This window comes from Lithobates pipiens, unplaced genomic scaffold (assembly GCF_037356315.1).
Source record: "Lithobates pipiens isolate NorthernLeopardFrog02 unplaced genomic scaffold, aLitPip1_a1.2 Scaffold_3, whole genome shotgun sequence".
Lineage (NCBI taxonomy): Eukaryota > Metazoa > Chordata > Amphibia > Anura > Ranidae > Lithobates > Lithobates pipiens.
Genome location: NW_027507790.1, coordinates 203,957,145 through 203,978,937, shown reverse-complemented (window position 1 = coordinate 203,978,937; position 21,793 = coordinate 203,957,145). Strand labels below are relative to the sequence as shown.

The window sequence follows — 21,793 nt, the reverse complement described above, 5'->3', positions numbered from 1 at the left end:
TTAGTCAGTAAATTGCACATTCAAAAAAAAATAAAAAATATGAGAATTAAAACTTCATCCCTAAAGATGACGGTAACCCAAGCTTTAGACACACCCAAATACAGATAACTGATTATTCCATCCAGCTGCAGAATACTCTGGTTATTGGTTAAAATGTAAGTAAACCCGAACATGTAAATTCTCTTATTTGGGTTATATATCTGTTAAATAAAGTGAAAAGTGCCCTCTGCCTGGGCTGCAGATTTTTTTCCAATTGCATTGTTCCAAATCTTCTGCCATTAGTTGTCAAGAATGAAAAACCAACAATGTGAGTAACATATTCACCGACACTGATCACTATCTAGAATAAGCGTGCATCCAATATGGTATTGGCATGAGTACTGTATTACTTACTGTATTTACTATGGGCATGAGACACTGCTCCAGGTTGGAAGCAAAACCTGTATCGTGTAGGTAGGATCGTTCTGATATATTGATAGAGGCTCTCCGGGGTTGGATAACTAACGAGTTCACTCACTTCTGCCTGTGTGTGCAGCATGTTCGATAGGCACGCTTGAAATGCTCTGTATTCTGATGGAGTATACAGTTACAACCTCCTTTAGGGCTTATGTCTATGGGCAGTGTGGCTAGTCGCTTTTGGGCACCCGGGAGGCACAGGTACATCATCCAGCACGCTGCCGCCTGCCTGTGAAAAATCAACAAGGCAGTGGAATACCTGCATTCGGGGTGTCTATCCTTGAATGCATGCAGCTTAAAGTGGTCTTATTCTATGCAATGAGATGAAAAAAAAAAAAAAAAATCTTGTGTGCAGCAGCCCCTTCCCAAACCCCCATCGCGAGCCATTGATGTGCAGTCTCCCTCTCCTCATTTGCTGAGATAGCAACTGCGTCAACAGCCAGTGAGTTAATGAGGAGAGAGGGGGGGCAGGAGAGAGTCATGGCTGTATATGTGAATAGGCACACAGAGCAGTGGCTCGGGTATCCCCATAGCAAGAGGTACTCAGCAGGAGGGGAGGGGCCAGGAGTGCCATCGGGGACCCGAGAAGAGGAGGATCGGGGCTGCTCTGTGCAAAACTATAAATGTTTGTTTTTTTGCTTTTTTAAAGTCAAGCCTTTAAGATCACTTTAAGATGAGAGTACCACTCAAAACAGTGTCCAGCTCCCAGCAGTTTTCAGACGGTCATTGAATTTGACAAACTTTTTTGGCAGTGGACTCTACACTACACTAGTGCCTCCTTGTTGGCCAAAAACTTTTTTTTTTTTTGCTATATGAGCCAATCCGCCCAAGTGCATGAGCCCTTAGATGAGGGGCATCTGTAAATAATAACATGTCTAGCTATGACCAAAGTGGAGTAAAGCCCTTCCTATATTAAGGCTTACCTGTAGGTGCACGGTTTAGGAGATATTCACACTGCATGCAGCAGGTGATGTCACTGGCGCATGTGCTCTGAATGGACGGCATACCTGTGCCATCTCTTCAGAGCTTCGTGCCGCGGTCCGTGATCCTGCGCGGGAGTGACGTCATGGTGGTTTGGCCAATCAGACGGCTGGAGCATGCGAACTCAGAAGGAAGACAGAGTGATGACAGAAGCCTGTCAGTGGTTGACCGCATGCCGCTGGAGGGCTTCGTATTTCATAATGTACTAGCATGCCATGCATCGTTTTGCAGGGTTTTTTTTGTTTTGTTTTTTGTTTTTTAAGGTGTGGTTCATTAGGACTTTAAACCCTCTCACCTGAACTTCCTCTCCTCTGATGCAGTAGCTCTGAGCTCAATGTTTGAAAGCTTGATCCTGTGATAGCGTTTAGTAGCAGCTGGGGATTTCTTAGCAAAGTCCTAGCAACAAGGCAGGACAGGCAGATGCAACCCCTTGGAGTTTTTCAACCAGGCTTCATGAAGCATATACATGGCCTACACCTATACAAGGGTATTATTCAACATCGGTCAGAGTTGCACAGTTTGTTTTCATCTACAGATGCCCCCCCATCTACATTAGGCAGTTTTTTTGGCAAAAATGAACTAGGTCTTCAAGATGCGACCTGAAAGACGCTCTCGTTGTCTGTAGATTCAGCTACTTACTGAGCATATGGGCACAGTGAAGCCTACTGTGTAGAGTACTGTGGAGGTGACGGTACTGTCATGGAAGGGATACTTGATGCTGTCGTCATTACAGAAAAACCCTCTCTGATACGGCTTTTTTGTGATCAACTTTAATATGCCCAGAGGCAGGCCAGCTGTAGAGGGAGAAAAGAGAAATTAAGAAGCCTTGACTACCAATACCAGATGGAAGAATAAAGCTACTGCGGTGTGCGCTAAGGGAAACCCATGCAGGTGAATCAGCTCATTAATAAAAAATTCAAGGTATTCCAGGCAGGGCATCTAATATTATATATATATATATATATATATTTTTTTTTTTTATTTTTTTTTTTATTCGGTGAGGGCAGGTTAGTGTGTGTTGTGACATCGGGGACAAAGTACTTTTTCAATAAACTATAATACATGTGACACTGACTGTGTGATATTACTTTGCTGTGAAATCAGCTTAGGCATCAGGTAAAATGCAATCAGCTATCTTTCTGAAACATCTATTCCATTAGGACTCCTTCAGATGATCCCACGAAGGTGGATAGTCTATAGCAGGGGTGTCCAAACTACGGCCCTCCAGCTGTTGCAGAACTACACATCCCATGAGGCATTGTAAAACTCTGACATTCAAAGACATGACTAGGCATGATGGGGATTGTAGTTCCTGAACAACTGGAGGGCCGTAGTTTGGACACCCCTGGTCTATAGAGTTTATAGGCACCTCCTCTGGACGCAGCAGCAGCACTACATGCTATGGTCAGAATATAAAGGAAACCCAAACAGAATGCATCTGATTGACTGCAGTTACTGCTCGGTGAGCAATAGTTTCCACAGCTCCTTCAATTATTAGCTTGAATTTTTGCAAACCAAGTGGTCCATAACAAGCCACCCACAGCTCAAATGTTGGATGATTCATTGGCCAAAATGCAAGCCATGTATGGCCAGCATGCCACTACAATGGTGTCGCCTTCCTGCCCTCTGCTTGCCAATTGGACAATGAAGGAACAGTAACACAATGAAAAGCCATCAGCTCTGCTCTCTCCTGCTGTCAGCAAGTTCTCTAGAAGTACAGCCAAAGCTCGTTTGGCTGTACTTCTCCTGTGGATCACAAGAGTGCAGTTCGTCCTGCACTACTGCGACCAGTTTTCAGCTGATAGTGGGCAGAAGCCCACTGCTGGCTGATATGACAGAGCCAGACAAGGTTCAGGCCAGATCACGACAGTGAAGTCGGGATCCACCCACATGCCTGGACCGACATTTGGCTCGGCCTCGCAGCGAGCCGATGAGAGTCTGATCTGCCCACTCCACAGCCCAGTGTTTCAGTGAGCGAGGAAGGGGGCAGAGCGGAAAGCCGGTGACTGGAAGTCTACAGCTCTCTGCTCAGGGAGCCCTGAGAACAGAGTGATCGGCGGTGTTCGATCACTTGGTCCTCAGCGTTAGAGCCGAATGGGTGATAGATGCAGCATCCACCTAGACAAGTATGATTCTACAATTTTTTTTTTTTTTTTAACAGGGCTGTACAGGAGGCTCCTGTACAGCCCTCCTGCTTCGAGTAGGCCCCTTTCATGCGAAGGGGCGATCAGTTTTTCAGATGGACCTGATCTAGGGTTGCCACCTCATCCCTTTAAGTGTCGGTTCACACTATTGGGATGCCAGACATTGCATGTAATTCGCAGCGCCACTGCTGTTCACATTACATGCGATGTCTGTGCGGTTTCGATGTCAGCTGATATCACATCACATTCGGTCCAAACACGCACAGGACCCTATTTTTCTGTTCCAACCAGAATTGGATCGTATGTGTGTATGCGTATGTGATTCATGTCTCAGTTAGTTTGCAGTGCGATATGTGAGCTGAATTGGGGGTGTTAACATATAATGGCACTCCCCAGCAGGTCGCATATGGCAGTGTGAACTGCTGTGCGTGTCGGGTGTGATGCGGGAACCCGCAGCTGATTCGCAGGGTTCTCACATCGCAATAGTGTGAACCGGCACTAAACCTGTACACCTATGAATTAGGTTCTGAGGCTAATTTTATGCAGATAAGGCACCAAATGAGTTTAACCCCTTGCCACCGAGCGTACGCAGATGTGCGTACTCGGCTTCCGGGGGTTATATTGGGACGATGCCTGCACCTGCAGGCATCATCCCGGTACCGTTTTTTAGAGCGGGCGATTGGCTTTCCAGCCATAACCACCAATACGGCTAAAAGCCGCTCGGCTGTTATGCCGGAGGAGCGGGAGGGGACATCCCCCTCCCACCGCTCTTACCGGGGCTCCCGTTCAATCGGGAGCACTGATGGTGAATCCAATGCCTCCGGCGGCTGGGGAGGAACAGGAATGAAGCCGTAAGTGGCTTCATTCCAGTCTCCTAATAGTAAACACGGAAGCGGCGTCATGACGTCACTTCCCATTTACTCGGCTGCCAATGGCGTCGGATTTAAATATATATGCAGTATTCAGAATCGACGAAAACAGCGATCTGAATACTTTGAAGTGTAAAGGAGAGGTGGGGGGGTCTTTTAGACCCCCGATCCCTCCACAAAAAGTACCTGTCACCACCTATTACTGTCACAAGGGATGTTTACATTCCTTGTGACAGCAATAAAAGTGATCCAATTTTTTTTTTTTTTTTTTAAAACAATTTTAAAATAAATAAAAAAAAAAAAAAAAAAAAAAATTACTTAAGTGTCCGCCGCCCCCGCGAGCTTGCGAATCAAAGAAAATGCATATGAAAGTCGCGCCCGCATATGTAAACGGTGTTGAAATCACACATGTCAGGTATCGTCAGAGGAAGAGCAATAATTCTAGCACTAGACCTCCTCTGTAACTGTAACCTGGTAACCGGAAAATTTTTTTAAAGCGCCGCTTACTGAGATTTTTTTTTTTTTTTTTTTTTTTTTTTTTTTAGGTACCGCAGTTTGTCGTCATCCCACGAGTGCTTGCAATTATAAAGCATGACATGTTTGGTATCCATTTACTCGGCGTAACATTATCTTTCACATTATGCAAAAAAATTGGGCTAATTTTACTGTTTCGTTTTTTTTAAATTTATGAAATTGTCCCTTTTCCCAAAAACACCGCTGCGCAAATACCGTGTGACATAAAATATTGCAACAATCGCTGTTTTATTCTCTAGAGTCTCTGCTAAAAAAAAAAAAAAAAAAAAAAAAATTATATATAATGTTTGGGGGTTCCAAGGGATGAGGTGGCAACCCTAACCTGATCAGACCCTCCATTCACCCCTATGGACCAGCAGGTGTAAAAACAGAAGGGGATCCGCCCCCTTTCACCTAGAACAGGGGTCTCAAACTAGGGGCCCTACAGGTGTTGCAAAACTACAAGTCCCATCATGCCACCATGGAGTCGTGCTTGTAACTGTCAGCTTTGCAATGCCTCATGGGACTTGTAGTTTTGCAACAGCTGGAGGACCATAAGTTTGAGATCCCCGATTTCGAAGAATCAGATCGGAGGGAGTCTTTTCACACCTGCCAAACCATAGAGTAGAGCAGTCTCCGTCTATGTCCACTCTGTATAAACTGAGCAGACATGGACCCGTCATCTTCCTTTTCTGCTCCGATCAGCAGACAGATCCCCTGCTGATCAAACTGGAATCCACCCTGTGTGAAAGAGGCTTAGAGACATAAAGCTGAAATTATACATATGAAATTCATATGATAGTTGTTCTACCTGCCAAACGATTTGTATTTCTGTTTATCCTGTGCTACATAGCTCTGCCACACAGCATTGTGGCATAATCACAGCCCCGTCTGCTTCAATTAAGTAAAAAACTTACAGGTTTTGTCCCCCCCGACATTGACAGTATGCCACATTGGAGGGATTAGACATGTCAAATCAGCGGCAATAGCACCATCTGAATCGCTGCACCGGATTCCCAAAAGTAGTTTCTGTACTACTTTTGGCGACTTCAGGTGCGATTAGTATAGACATCTGTGTAGTGACCCGCACAGATGTCTCTGAAATCGCCCCCAAAGTCGGGACTGAAATGCGAAAATGAAATTGTGAGAGTTCAGCTGAACTCGCACAATTTAATTACCGCCAGTGTGAAACTAGCCTAAATGTCAATTTACTGCAACAAACTCATGAGCTCATTATATCACTCTGCTCTCTCCTCCTATGAGCATGTTCCTTGTTAGAACATGAGCAATTTAGTACAACCCACTGGCAATTTGTTCTGCTTCTCCCTCTCTCAGTCTGAGTTCTGCTATAAAATGGACTGCAAGAGGTTGATACCAGGCCAAAAACAGGTACCTACACTACTTGCATTTAAAGAGGTATTAAATGCTGCCTCTTGTTTTCCTGTTGCTGACCTGCAAAGCAAAAGGCATAATGTGCTAGTATGCATCGCATCGCCCATGGCGGCAGCATATACAGGAAACAGTTCGTAAACGGTGCAGATTTAGGAGATTTTTACAGTACCTATAGGTAAGCATTATTATAGGCTTACTCATAGGTTACAAACAATACAGGGAAGTTTGTTAACTCTTTACAAAAAAATAAAAAATGAAGAAATGCATGATGTATGAATGAATGCAGCACTGCATTCATGTGTCTCTATTGTGCCGCTTGGGGTTCTGCTTATAATAGAAGGTAATAGAAAAAGATGCCTTGGAAAAATGAAAATAGATATCCATGTGGTTTAAGGCTTGGCCATAGACAGCTCAAATCTTGGCTTATTCCTGCTGAATAGGCCAAAATTTAAGTCACGAAGGGCTGAGCAAGAACCAATGGCTCCACAAAAGTGCAGTGCCTACTTGAATACAATAGCGGGCTAGAGGTGACGCCGCCATCCGCACTGTGAGCGTGGATGGGGAAATTGATCAATCTTCCTCCTTCAGTTCCCGGGCTGAAGAAGAGAAACTCAAGCAATGAACGGCCTCATTCACACAGGGAGATTTTATCTGTGCCCCATGCAGAGCCACGTCTACCCACACAGTGATGCCCAGCCGTTTCATGCATCCCTGTTTGGGTAGTCCCATTCATGTCTACTGGGACATAGCCGCTTCTTCCAATGTGACTTCTGTGTGGGTGTGTGTCCCCAAACTCATCCTGGGTGTGTTCAAGGTCATGCACCTGCATGGATGTCACATACACCGCTATGGAACCGCCCATATGGGGACGCACGCAACACCTGTGCATTCCCCATGTCGGTAAAACTCAGCCTGGCAAAGGGGTGAATGGCTCAAATTTCCTCATGTGAATGAAGCCTCAATCCACCTTTCAACACGGACCTTGGTTCATGTAAATAACGATTAATGTTTTCCTATGCTATGATCTATATCAAACCGATTTTAAATGATTAGTTCAGGGGATTGTATGCAGTATTTATTTCTACGTGGATACAATGAGATTGGACTTGTAAAATCTAACGTGTTAGGTTATATTCATTTGTGTAGTGGAATAAACCTTGAATTTTTTTTTTTTCATCCAGCGGTTGTAGGACTGGGAATTGACAAGCATCAGCCGACAAGATTAAAATAACAGGAGCTGGAGGGCATGCAGAGCTAGGAAAGGTTATTATATTCAGCTACAAATCAGGAAATAAGGAAGACAAGGAAGACAGACTGGGAGTACGGAAAACCAGGAGGAGGAAACAAATTTCAGCCAAGAATGTCAGGTGGGAGCTGAAAATAGATAAAGAACGCTAACAATTAAATAGGTATAAATACAAAGCAGGATTTAAACTAAACTAAACAAAAATAAAATAAAAAATAAGTTCAAATCTGAAATTAAGCTAAACAGATAATAAAGAATTAGGGGTCCATTATGGAGGATGGGTAGAATTAAAGCCTATGAAAACTTTTGTTAGCTGTAACAAATAGATCCCACGACCAATCCAGTTCTGGGCCAAGCGACTTAAACTCAAAATTAACATTCTACATTGCGGGCGCCGAAACCAAGAAAACCTTCACTCTACGGACATGACCACCCCAGTGTATGGCTGCCATTGTGGTCATGCCTTCTGGAGCTGGAGTACACTGCAATCAGCTTATTATACCCAATATTTTATATATCCCACCCAAACTCCCTGCTAATTAAGACAAATCTGAATTCAGAGCTTGGCTCTGCTTTATGGATCATTAAAGAGTCTGAAATAAGAACTTGCACTGCCACTAATCCCATTCTAAGACAGTTCATATATTGGGCAATTCGGGTAGCTTTCGAATTGCTTTCAGTGTTTCAAGTTCAGTGCAGAGAAGCAGAACGACAAGACTGTTCGATGCGTTTCATCATGCCCAAAGGAGGCACATGGTAAAGAAAGTTCAGCAATGCCCCTTCTATACATTTTCCTTCCATCCAGGCTTAGTCTATATATGTATGGATGCTATGCGCTTCATAGGAATTGTAAAAGCAACATTTTTTATTTTCGTCTTTGATATATTAGCAAAGGGTTAGACCCTGTTAAGTCTGTTGTCTATGTCCACACTGGAGAGAGACTCCCCTATCTGTCCTGGTAACCAAGTGAGAATGTGAAAATTAATGAAAAAAAAAAATAATAAAACAAATAAGTCATCTGAGCCAGAGAAGATCAGGAAAAATCAATCAACAGGGACAAAATATTTGCATTTTCAAAAATTTTGGGGTGAGAATGCTGTTGGAGAGTTTTGAACAGGAAGTAAAGACAAGTCTTCTCAGTTAGCCACATACTGCAGCATTTAACTGGTCAGGTTATCTAAAGCTAAAGAAAAAAAAAAATAGCAAAACCAAAAAATAAACCACTCTCCACTTGAAAAGGACACAATGCAAGGCTTGTATGAACCAAATTATTATTAAAAGGAGAAGTATGGGAAGTAAATAAAACAAACATACATACTCGCCTATATGGCTGCAGCATTAGTCCAATGCTGTAGCTATCCGCCACTGGTCCCCCAGAGAGCCAAGCAATCACATGATCTAGAGTCCTTGGGTCCGCTCTGAGCTCAGAGCTGTTATGGTCAGTCACCACTCTTTGCTCTGCCCCTCCAGCACTCAATGGAAAGCCAGGCTGTGAAGGGAGCAGGAGCAGCTGGCTCAGGCTCTCACTGGCTGCCGGTTGAACATCTGATGGATCCTGACATTATCATCAGGATACATCCAGAGACTGGAGCAGCTCTGTGATATGAGCCGACAGTGGACTTGAGCCCGCTGTCGGCCAATTCTGGGTCACAAGAGAGCAAAAGTCCACTCCTGAGAGACACGTGAAAATTTTGACCAAACAAGCTTTGGCCATTCTTTTTTTAATAGAAAAATGTCTAGCATTAAGGACTCCCAATTCTAGTTTAAATACCTGAGACCAGTAGCTTAACTATGCCATACCATCCTTGAATCTTGACTGCCTGAGCTTATTATAATGGTTTTTCTCTTGTCCCAAGTCTAGAGGTTAGACTCCACTTTCTTTACCCCCTCTTATCTCCTTTCCTCATTATCTATTCTGGAGACCCCTCTGCACACCTCCCAGCCTTTAGCTTTGGGGCCAGCTGTCTCGCTTTTCAGGGATGTTCCTTAGGGACCCGTTTTCCTGAACAGTTCGATATGCTAATCTTTGATCGGTGCTGCTGACCCTGTGTGGGCAGGCTATGTATATGACCTTGTACTATGGTTAATATGTGAAGAGTTGAAAGAGAAATGAACACAATGCACAACAAATGTGACCAAGGAGCTTATAGAAAGGAAAGAAGAGATATAAAACAAGGAACCACCATGCAATTAGGAAAACGGTTTGCTTTAATCAGATAACCCCTGGAAAACATTACCAGTCAGATCAAGTAAAGCAACAAAAATTGGGTGAGAAAATTGTATAATGCATACAATACTCAGCCCAGAGACGTGGTTACTGTCATCCCTGATATTCCACAGCATGCATGCAAATATAACCTAAACATTACCACTCAAGGCAATGATTGCTTGCCAAGAAGGCATGGCGGGTACTTGCAGGACTATTAAAAGGCAAATATTTCCCCCGATACTCATTAACACTTCATTGCACTACCAGAACACCATAATAAAAATATTTTGTCTAAAATATATCAGGAGTCCCACAATAAAGAGAAAATAGGAAACACGTATGTATATAGTTAGATGTATATGGCCTGATCCTATTTGGTATGCTGTAAAATATTTCTGCCAGCTACTGTTTAAACAGAATCCGCTAAGCACTAATATTTGCAAAGTAGCATGTGCCGGGAAACTAAGAGCTCAGCATAAATTAAACAGAAAGCAGTCATGTGTTCACTCTTCCTCCATAAGTGCCGCTGAAGGTGCTGTGACAGACGATACACCATTTTTTATTTTATTTTTTTAAATACAATATAACCATGTAATTTTCTCAAGGGTAATAAAGCAGTGTTCCCCCTGGGGGGAAAAATTTAAATTAAAAAAAAAAAAGTCAGCAGCTACAAATACTGTAGCCTGTGATGTCAGCACCCCAGCCGATTTTAGGATCAGCTGTTGGGTGCTGCCATCACCATTCATCATAAGGGTAACTGGCAGTGAAGCCTCTCGGCTTCACAGCTGGTTTCCTACTGCACATACGCGAAGCTTGCCGCACTTTCCAACGGCGCAGTCTCCCGAAAGTGGGGAAGGATACCTGTCAAACAGGTACCCCCCCCCCCAAAGGTTCCAAATGTGACACCGGGGGGGGGGGGGGAGCAAACAAGCGAAGGTTCCACTTTTGGGTGGAACTCCGCTTTAAATAAAAAAATAGACTTCGAATGAAGGGGATGCATGCAATTAGATGCAAAGAGCAACTAACTGAGCACCGAGTGAAACACACATTTCAAGATGTTAACTGAGTGTTAGAATATTGATAATGTACTACTACTAGAACTTAGAGCATATCTAGACCCAACGTTTTGTTGTTATTTTCTTCTGAATAATGTAGGGAATGTTAAAACTGCTGTCAGGTTTTTATTGCGGTCTGCGCCCAATTGGGAACACCACAGGGAGGAGGAAATTACTCCAGTGTTTGGAAATCCCCTTTCAGACAGCAATTACTGAAACAAGTATCCCCAATAGAGGATTTCTTCCTGGTTTTAGTTCCATGTTGGCTTAACCATCTTTTTTCCCTTTTTGACAATAGTCACCAGAACAGAGAATGCTAATCTACCCATGGGGAACCCAGAAAGCAATAAAGCTATGACAGAGGTTCTAACTTTTCTCTATTCTTTCCAAAATGAAATGTTTTGGCTAGAGCAGAAACAGCAATCATTCTAATTGAAGTCCTCAAAATGTAACTTTAAAGTGGAACTTCAGTCTTTTTTATTTTATCTTTCCATTTATTAAATCCTCTGCCCTATATCTTTGGATAGTAAAAAAAAATAAAAAAATTCTGCCAGTAAATACCTTATACAGCCCACTTCCTGTTTCTTGCCTGGTAAAAAGTCTAGGCTTATGACATCACTCTCTCACTCAGAGTTTAAGGAAAAAGAAAGGGGGTTGAGTCCTAAAAGAGCCAATGAGAGCTGGAGGTGTGCCTCTGTCTGTAAATCCAGAATGTGAACAGGCAGCAGCTGATGCTGCCCACAGTTAAAATGGACGCAGCCAGACTCAGCGGAGGGAGATTTCTGCAGCATATTGGGCAAGTACAGAATGTGTGTGTGTGTGTGTGTGTGTGTGTGTGTGTGTGTGTGTGTGTGTGTGTGTGTGTGTAAAATTTTAGTTTACTTTAACTAAGTGTTGCGAGTAAAGGTTAAAAAAAAAAAAAAAAAAAAAAAAAAAAAAAAAAAACTCTGCCAACACTTAAACTGGCCATACAAGGTTTGAATTTTGTCAGATTCCTGCAGAATTGCAGAAACTGGAGCTGTGAATTTCCCTGTTCATATCGCCCAATTCAACAAAGTTGATTTACAAATTGAAGGCATTGGGTGTAAAATTGTCGGCTGAACAAAGACCGAGCCCAATAGGATGCAGTCACTCTTTAGGTATCCAGGCTGTTACGGGTGCTGCGGTTGTCTGTATACAATTGTACAATCAATCTCTGGCAGTGGAGTTTCCTCCATTCACATTGTTTAGTGTGAATGGGGAAAATCGACTTTTGGAGAAACCCAAGTGTGTATGGATAGCCATTGATGTCTGCTCCCACACAAGCTGTCCCACAGTCAGACGTACCATACCATCACCCTCACAAATAAAAAAAGGGTACAAAAACACATTCATTACTGTATATGCAGCCCGATTGAATAAAAATACCACATTAAAATGAGTTAAATTGGGCTTTAACTTTTTTTTATTTATTTATTTTTTTAGGAGCCCAACTGTCGCAAAAAAAAAAAAAAAAAAAACAAACACCTAAAAAGAGAAATGTGATAAACACTCTGAGCCCAAAATATTCTGCTTCAGGGCTCTGACCAATACGTTAAGTACTTAGGATTTAACAATGCACAGATTAACCAAAAAGCCTGCCAGACAGCTCTGTAGCATCCTGGAAGCATTTTCCCCACTTTGTGAATGCGCGATTCATTATACATGAAACCAAATTTACAATTCAAAAGAGAAGCCTGTCATTCTTGCATTGCAAATGACAACAGGCCCTGAACAAACATTAACTAGATTGTGCACAACTTTGCATAATATTGCTGCCAGTTCTACACTCGGAAAATAGAGATCACCTGTTTACCATCCCAACATGCAATAATCATGCAAAATTTATGGTGGACTTCTCAAGTTCATGTTATGATTATATCAGCAAGAAGTACTGTATCTGTACAAACAGTGGGGTCGATTTACTAAAACTAGAGTGCAAAATCTGGTGCACCGATGCAGGTTAGCCAATCAGCTTCCAACTTAAAGAGGTTGTAAATCCGTGCACTTTTTCACCTTAATGCATTAAAGGTGAAAAACCCTATTTACTGCAGCAGCGCCCCCGAGCCCCGAAATTCACACGACAGGAACGAGCACACCAGCTCCAGCCGGTGTCTTGTGTCCTGGTTGGATAGATTGATAGCAGCGCAGCCATTGGCTCCCGCTGCCATCAAACAAATCCAATGACGTGGGCACCCGGGGGCGGGGCCCGAGTCCGGCATTCGTGTCTATGGATGCAAATGCTGGAATTGGGAGCGTGCCTGCAAGGTAACCCCCCTTCTCCTAGGGGGTTATCTGATGTGGGGAGGAGCCACGAGAGCCGCCGGGGGACCCCAGATGAGGATGTTCGGGGGCCACTAAGTTTATTCAGTTAAACTTTGACAAAAAAAAATAAAAAATCTGTAAGCAGATTGGTTTCTTTGCAGAGCTGCACCAGATTTTGCACTCTCCAGTTTTTAGTAAATTAACCCCACTATGTGCATATTGAAGATAAAAGTGAAAGGAGACAAACTTCCAATACCTTAAAAGATAACCTTTAAATGGCGAGAAGGGCACTCGGGGTCAAGGTGTGCAGGACAGGAGTAAGGGACTAACAAGGCCTGGGGTCATGACCCTATATGAAGTTTCAGACCGTGCGCTATAGAAAGAACGTGCTCTATGGGAAAGTTGACGCAGTTAAAGAAACTCAACATTCACATAAAAGCATGGATATTTTTTGTATTCCTTCAAAAAGCAGAAAGGGTTATTTATGATTTCCGAAACACAAAATAGTCCACCAAGCCATTTTTAGGTATATATTCCAGAGCCACTAGTTTATCCTTAATGCAACTTATTTAATCAAAAAATTCTTGTAAAGTAAAGACTGACCAGTCATGCCCATTGGCCTGTTAAAACTTCTACATCAGACACCTCTGGGTGCATCAGATGCCAGGTTCCCCAAAAAAAGTGTGATATGGATACTTTCCCAGGCCCTTTAACACTGCTGTATCCTGTACTGGCTTAGGGCCTCCCTGTCAAACAGAGCAGAAGGGGACCAGACACCTGACTCACCTGAAGTGGTGAATGTTGGACAGTCTTCAGCCACTTTAACTCTGCAATGCAGCAAGCACTGTGTCTGTATATGCAGTAAAGCAAGCTGGTTATGCTCACTGTGGAACCTAAGGAGTTAATCCTGCATATTTTGCAAAAAGGCTGTTTGATCCAGTCTTCTCTGATCCTCCCCAAATCCATTTCCTGAAAAAAAAACAGAGCCTCTAGGGTCACTCTGCACATGCTCAGTTTGGTGTATACTACTAGAGAGTTTTTTTTTTCTTGGGTAGGTGCATTCAATCAGCATAGGTCCAATCAGCACTGTCCAGACAGAGGGTCGTGGGTTCTGCAGCCCCATAGGACAATCAGAGTAGAATGAAAACTCCTACTACAAGCTTTAACCAGACACTGATAGAAGTCATAAGACTGCTATATACTGCTGATGAGAAAAGCCATTTAGCAATTTATAAATTTACTAAAATAATTTAATTTCCATGTTATGTGTACTGTGGGAGACCAGATATAGTTAATGCAGGGTCCTGGGTTTAGTAACAAAGCATTTTCTTTATGGATAGCACTTTTTTTTAAAAAAATTTCCGTCCGGTCACAGTCCTCTTAAAGCAATAAAATATGTATTTAAAAAGCAGACCAGGTGCATAATGTCATTGCAAGGTCACAAAACAAAAAATAAATAAAATAATAAACCCTCTCTGATTAATGATTTGAACGGTGAAAACAACTGAGGAGTTTATGGCCACACCGCTTTCTTAGCATGCTATAGGATGAAAATTTCCTGTAAAGAAAAGCGGTTTCCATGATGCAATAGGAGACTCCTCCTACAAGCTACACTGTCGATAGGGATGATTTACCAGAGGGATCGGGCAGACCGTTTTTCTCATGTTGTCAGGCCTGAGCAGCATGCAAGTTTCTGCTTCATTTCACAGAAAGAAAATAAAAGTATCAGCTTCTTCTATTTAGTGATCTCATTGGTAATGAAATCACTAAATATAAGTTGCTGACACTTTTAGATCCTTAGCTTTTCACTGTAAAATGATCTCCCATTTTTTTTAATTACCGGTAAATAAATATATCCTCCAAAGTGGAACTGCCAAGAAAAATATGGGAACTGCTGGTCTTCTCAGCTAAGAATTCTAGTAGCTGCCCGGCTGTCATATTGACCCTCTGCCACAAGCAGTACAGTATATAGTTCTGGGGGCCAAGATATTGTACCAGGAGTTTCATCATCAGGGCCTGTCCAATGGGCCAAGCCAGAAGACGGTGGAAGAAAAGAAGGACGCAACACCGATGGGGACCATGTGGAGAGATCAGACCCCCCTTGCTGGAGGAGAACAGACACCGTAATTGTGCACGGCACATTATGGTAAAATGCTCGCCACACCAAATTTCTGTTTTAAAGCAAGCAGATCTCAATATAAAAATGTATTGTACACGGGACGTTCCTCAACCTCTCCTGAACAGTTTAAAAACGTGTGTTTAGCAGCGTTTGCATTCAGAAGCGTTTACTGAAGACCCTCCCAAATTGATTACAAAGCACTAAGACCAAGTATTTATTAACCATTTCAATCATTCTGTGAGAACAGTGCGAGTAGCAGCTCAGAAAGCAGTGTGCTTGTAGCTAGCTGTTTTGGTTGGTTTGTTAATATGGATCCCATGATGAGCATGTGTGAGGAAATGCTCCGGATGTTGCTTTTGCTGAGGCTCCAAAGACGTAGAAAATTGTGTGAGGACCAGAGCTCCTCGCTACTGGACACATCCATTGATGGCTCAATGCACGTCCTCAGGATATACTTTACTAATATGCATGTTCAGCTGCGTAATTTTTTTTTTAATTTACACGCATGTCAATTGCCACCTTTGACGTTCTCTTGGAAAAGGTTAGACCCCGTCTAGTTTGCATGGACACAGACATGAGGAAAAGCGCACCAGAGGAACGTCTGTTGGCGACTCAACTTCAGCGTCAAGTAATGCAAGTCGTGTATTGTACAGCATAATTGGCTTATGAGGGGAATATATCACATGGTATATCAAGCATGCAGGCAGTGATAATGGAGTTTTTTGGTGTGTTTTATAATAAATAAAAAGGTTTCCCCTAAAAACTCTTCTAGATGAAAAGCCGCCACGTTTGGCGCTTGAAATGCCTCTAAACACAGCTTCTAGAGGTTTTTGTTGGAACCCAAAAAAAGCGTTCAAACTCCACTGCCTAGAAACAACTATAAACAATCCTGTGTACATGTACTGATAAGAGGAGAGATCGGGAGCAGTTGAAAATAATGCCCAACTTCTCCTAAACATCCATTTACCAGCAGCAGTGTACATGAGGCTTAGAAAGATATCTCCGATGACAAGTTTAAGAGTTCAAAGCAACCCAACCATTCTTAATGGGTTCTCTTTGTAAGATGAAAGAATGACTTGACAAATCTAATAATACTTTGCTGCAGTACGATTCTGCGAATGATACGACTGCCAGTTATGCAAAACTACCCCATCAGTCAGTGCGGCTCATTGGAAATATTATACAACTGAGTCACTAGGCTAATCTTTCCATTCTGTTGCCAAGAAGAGAAATTGAATTGCTTATATCAAGTTGTACCTGATCAAATCCAAAAGATGGCACTTTTCAAAACTGAAAATCCTCAGGCTAGCCATACACAGATGAAGAGAAAATCAGTTGGTTTATCTATCCATGCTAAACAGCGTTTGAATAGAGCAGCGGTCTCCAAAATGCGGCCCATTGCATGCCTTTTTCAGGCCCTTGAGAATTCCTCCCAGAGATATGAAGAGCTATCAACCTCTTGACACTGGCCGCGGCATCAAGTGCAAGGTGGATCTAAATCAATGATTTTAATTTATTTATTTTTTTAAGAAAAAAATAAATAAAAAATTATATATATATATATATATATATATATATATATATATATATATATATATATATATATATATATATATATATATATATATATATATATATATATATATATATATATATATATATATATATATAAATAATCAAAAATATTTTAATAAAATGACTTTGGAGTGAAAATCTAAAAGATAGCTTTCTATTTAAGACACATTAATAATTTAGTTTATTCAGCATGAAATGGAGCTTAGTTGTGTAGCATGAGGCTGTATATTCTGCAATATATATTTACATTTTTGGTTAACTCTTTCAATGAATCCAAGCTCTGCAAGCCGATGCACTGCATTGTTGCAGTCACACAACTTCACAGTAACAGTGAGATAAACCAAAGCTCAGGAATATTCCTTTATAGCATTGTTTTGCAAATCTATGTACACTAGAAATTGTATGATTGGATCGGATCCGATTTCGCCGTTTTACTAACCTGGCAGCTTATTATTCTAGATAGGAAACCTTAATTTTGTTCGCAAATATTAAAGATTCTAACTACCAGTCATTACATTTAAAGTGCACTGGTCATTTAAGATCCATCATCATGGCAGCACCTGTTAGCGGGCATCTACTCACCTGCAGCCGCCACGTACCTCACCTTGTTGTGTCACTGCCACATCACCAGCCCTCCCAATAAAGTAAATGGGACTGTTTGCGAGTCAACAGTGGGTCAGAGGAGGACCCGCTGCAGGACAGAGGTGACAATTGCTGTGAAATTATGATTTAAAAATCAATATCTTTGAACCTGGTTTAGTCAATTTTGTCAAGCCAGGTTGTGCTTGCAGGGCCACCCAGGGATTGCATTTTAACCAGTTTCAGTATCCAAACAAAAGTCTGTATTAAGATATATTTGAGTCCAACCAGTTTCCAAGTCTACAAACAGGAACGGTCTCTCTAAATATGTAGACTGGGAGATCTGCTGTTGAGATTTGACAAAGCTTTCCTTTCGCCTCTCCCTACACCTATGAGGACTTATTGGCTGCGATGATTTACTGCATTCTGCATGTTTATCACAATGTGAAACATTGAGCTCCTGCATGTGCAGCTGTAAGCCTGATGCCTCTGGACAAGGCGCGGAGAGCCGCCTTCTCATCCTTCTCGTATATCAGTCGTGTATTCTCTGTCTAGATGACGAGAAAGAAGAGCAGGTGCAGTGGATGAACCAAGACACTACATAAGGCCATACGAGACAGCAAGTGTGAGCAGTGTCTCCTTTCATACAGACCAGAGCTCACTAGAGACCTCAAGCTAAGATCTTTCTAGAGAGAAGGTTGAAGAGAGAAAAAAAGACGTAATGATTTATTTTATTAAAACAAAAAAATCTATTTCTAAAACATTTAAAAAACGCTGCCACTTAATCAATGCAGATCACAGGGACTGCCTCTCTGCAAAGGGTTCCCCATTCCGCAAATACCCACCTTGTGGGCACCACCCCACTGCTTGTTCCTCAGCTGGTGACACTACCTTACGCTTATGGCAGCCAGATGATCCTCTCCCTTGTGACAGTGCTCTGGCATAGCAGACAATCGTTAGGCCAAATGAGCAGGCAAGGTGGGTGTAGGGTGTCGGGGGGGGGCTCTCTGTGTTGCCTGCAGAGACACTGGATGGTCAAGGTGACAGTGTCTAATGTATTAACAAAGGTAAGTCCTGTGTAAGCTACAGGTTGCTGAAGTCCCTGCTCACACAGGTCCAAGGATATGCCATGTGGCAGTGCGGATTGGCCCAGCACTATCATATGGAGCGAGTCACATGCTATAGGAATGGTGTACTTTCTATGGATCCTGGTGCTGAACAGACATGGGGTAGGGAAGGAAGTATGCGCAGATGAGGAACGAGTACAAAAAAGAACCCGTTTCTTTGCTCTGCATATTAAGGTGAACATGGGTACAAGAGAATCATCTCCTGACCTGGTTGGATTTGGTGACTGATCTACATAGAAATAGCATTGGTCAATTTTAGCAGATCGAGTTTTTCTCCGAGGTAAGGCGGACAGTGGTGGTGTGTGGGTGGGCTCCCTTTCCCACCTTCATGGGCATGAACGCCCAGTCAATCCACATAAACATGTGTATCCAGGAACCTGTAAATAAAAGAAAGCTTTGGGCCCTCATGCCTGCACATACAACTGTCCCATCTGGGGCCGGGTTTACATTTCTCTTAAGCATTCTCATCTTTGTGCAATGAGCCTTGCTGGAAACACCCACGAAACCACCTCTTACTAATGATTACAAGACAACACCTTTCTTATTTTAGGCGTGAAACCCTGCTCCATCCACAACTTTAATGTCAACACCAAAACCAGATTGACAGGATGCAAAGAAGAACAGGACACGTGGAACAAATTCTATAAGACAGACAGAAACCAAGATGCAACTGGCTGTGTTGGGTTATCACACTTTGCAATCAGCAAGTCACCACGAGATTTATGTCGCGTACACATAACCAGACTTTGACAGCAAAGGTCTGACAGAACGAATCTGCCGGACAATTCAATCGTGTGTGGGCTTCATTGGACCTTTGCTGGAGGAGGAGGAGGGAGGAGGAGGGAGGAGGGCAAGACCCCCAAAGTCGGAAGAAGAAAGCCGGGCTCCTCCGCTATCTTCTGCTCGCTCTTTTGCTAGCGGAGGAGTCCGGCGAGAAGACCCCCGGAGCTGTGCAATAAACTATTTTAACCCTGTGTTGTTTTTTTACATTTTTTTCACAGGTGAATGGGTAGGGGTACGTTGTACCCCATACTCATTCACATAGGGTGGGGGGGCCGGTATCCGGCTCCCGGATTCCGATAATCCCCCCGCCCGCAGACCGACAACCAAAAAAAAAAAAAAAAAAAAAAAAAGGGACGGCAACTTGGCAATTTTATTTTTTGAAAACAAAACCACAATCTACGAAATATAACAGCTTGCCACTAATCACCCAACGATCCACTGCTCCACCGTCATGGGGATTCCTCTCCCCCCCCCCCCCCCCAAAAAAAAATAACTATGCCTGCTAATGGATGATGTTCTGAAAGCAGGTTAGGCAACTATTTACATTGCACCAACAGTCAGAGCTACTCAGATGCCACAAAGATGCCAGGAGTGTCAGTGGCAGGGCCTGACAACAAAAACATGGCCACCTTTCGACAGACTATTAGCAATACTGAGGAACAGAATAATTACTTGCAAAACCGCAGTGTCTAGAGCCATCTGACCACAAGTAGAGATAAGGGAGAAAAAAATAAAAAAAATAAAAGAACAAGATAAAATGTGAAAGCAAATACATCAAAAAACAAGCAGATTAGATTACCATTTCCTATTCTTATTAAAGTGGAACTTCAGTCATTTTTCTTCAACTTTCTGCCAGTAAATACAATACAGGTCACTTACTGCTTCTTGTCTGGTAAAAAGCCTAGGCGTATGACAATCATGCACAACTCTCTCACTCTTGTAGAGTTTGCCAGGAAGGAAGTGTGGGGGGGGGGGGCGAGTCATAAAAAGGGCCAATGAGAGCAGCAGAGCTGGAGGTGTGCCTCTGTGTCTGTGTAACTCCAAAATGTGAACAGGCAGCAGCTTCAGCTGCCACAGTTAAAATGGTCCCAGCCAGAGTGGAGGGAGATTTCTGCAGCATATTTGGCAAGTACAGAATTATCACAGTAGATATAAAATAATATGCAAAGTTGATGGAGGGGAGCTGCATAATGGCAAAGATTTTTTATTACAAATTATGTGAGCAGACTGCAGTTCCTCTTTAATGAGATTCAATTTACCATAAATCAGTTTGCATACCCATATATGTGATAGGGCAGCCACCCAAGCCATCTTCATGGTTATGGCTGTTCCTGGTGGCCTGTTGCTGTCAGTGGGAGGGACAGGTTATAATACTTGTTCCACTCACAATGGTTCTCCATAAACTATGATGTCAATAGCCTCTTCTGTGCAGATAAACCCGTCAGCTCAGCACAAGATGACAGCTTTACAGAGCTTTCTGAACCACTTGATAGAGTTTGTGCTATGGTGGCAATCAGATCATAAGGTCACATATGACCAGTGTTGGTCATCTTACTTTAAAAAAAAGTAATTAGTTAAGTTACAAATTACTTCTTCCAAAAAGTAATTGCGTTAGTAACTCGTTTACTACATTGGAAAAGTAATTAGTTACTCAGCAAAGTAACTGACAGGGGTGGCAGCAGTGGTACTTGAGGGGGGGGGTGCCATCCTCTCCCACCACCTCTTACTGATCCCATCCCTACCCTATGCCCCCCCCATCACCTCTGTTGTAATAGTGATGGTGGGTGGGTAGGGGTGGAAACAGTAAGAAGCAGAGGACTTGGGATGGATCGATTGCACTGCAATTCGAATCGTCAGACAGTCACTTACTTAAATGCCTCCAGGGATGCCTTTCCTCATGGAGGGAGAAAGGGAGAGAGGGAGAGAGGGAGAGGGAGAGCTCTGGATAGGCGGGGCGGAATGGGAAGCGGTGGTCCAGACAGTCCGAGTCTCAGCCTCTTCTCAGCTCAGCGGGCAAAAGCCCCCCTCCCCGCAGCAGAATGAACGGCCAGGCAGCGCGGCCACGGCGGGCAGTAGATGTAATTGCGGTAACACCGCCCAAGTAATGGGAACTGAGTTACCATGAGGGAAAGAGTAATCAGTACGATTACTCGTAACCCTCTAAAGTAACTCCGTTTATTTTAACTGAGTTATTTACATCACTGCATATGACCACTTGGGTAATTTTTTAAGTGAACTTTTGGAATGCTATGTGCATTCAAGAAATTAACAAGTCTTTACTGTCCTCTGTAGCTGCGGGCACTGTGGAGCAAATCATCTTCAATGTTCAAAGCATTAGCACTGAAGTTATCCAAGTCTCAGCTCTCAGCAGATCAGCTCCCCCTTCTAGAAGGGACTCAGCAGCCTTATAGCTTTTGAATCTCTAATGCAAACCCAGAGCACACAGAACAGGAAGTCTGAGA

The 21,793-nt window shown here is 42.9% G+C and overlaps 1 protein-coding gene across 2 annotated transcripts in view; it reads right to left on the bottom strand.

Annotated features, from left to right (window-relative positions):
- The window catches only part of PLPP1 (phospholipid phosphatase 1), a 125,204-nt gene that overhangs the window by 83,121 nt on the left and 20,290 nt on the right, over positions 1–21,793 (bottom strand). The window contains exon 2 of one of the 2 annotated variants that reach the window (XM_077462720.1): positions 2,077–2,231. The exons of the other annotated variant lie outside the window; for it this stretch is intronic. Within the exon in view, the coding sequence (XP_077318846.1) occupies positions 2,077–2,231 (155 nt within the window). The remainder of the gene's footprint in view (positions 1–2,076; positions 2,232–21,793) is intronic. 2 annotated transcript variants of the gene reach the window in all.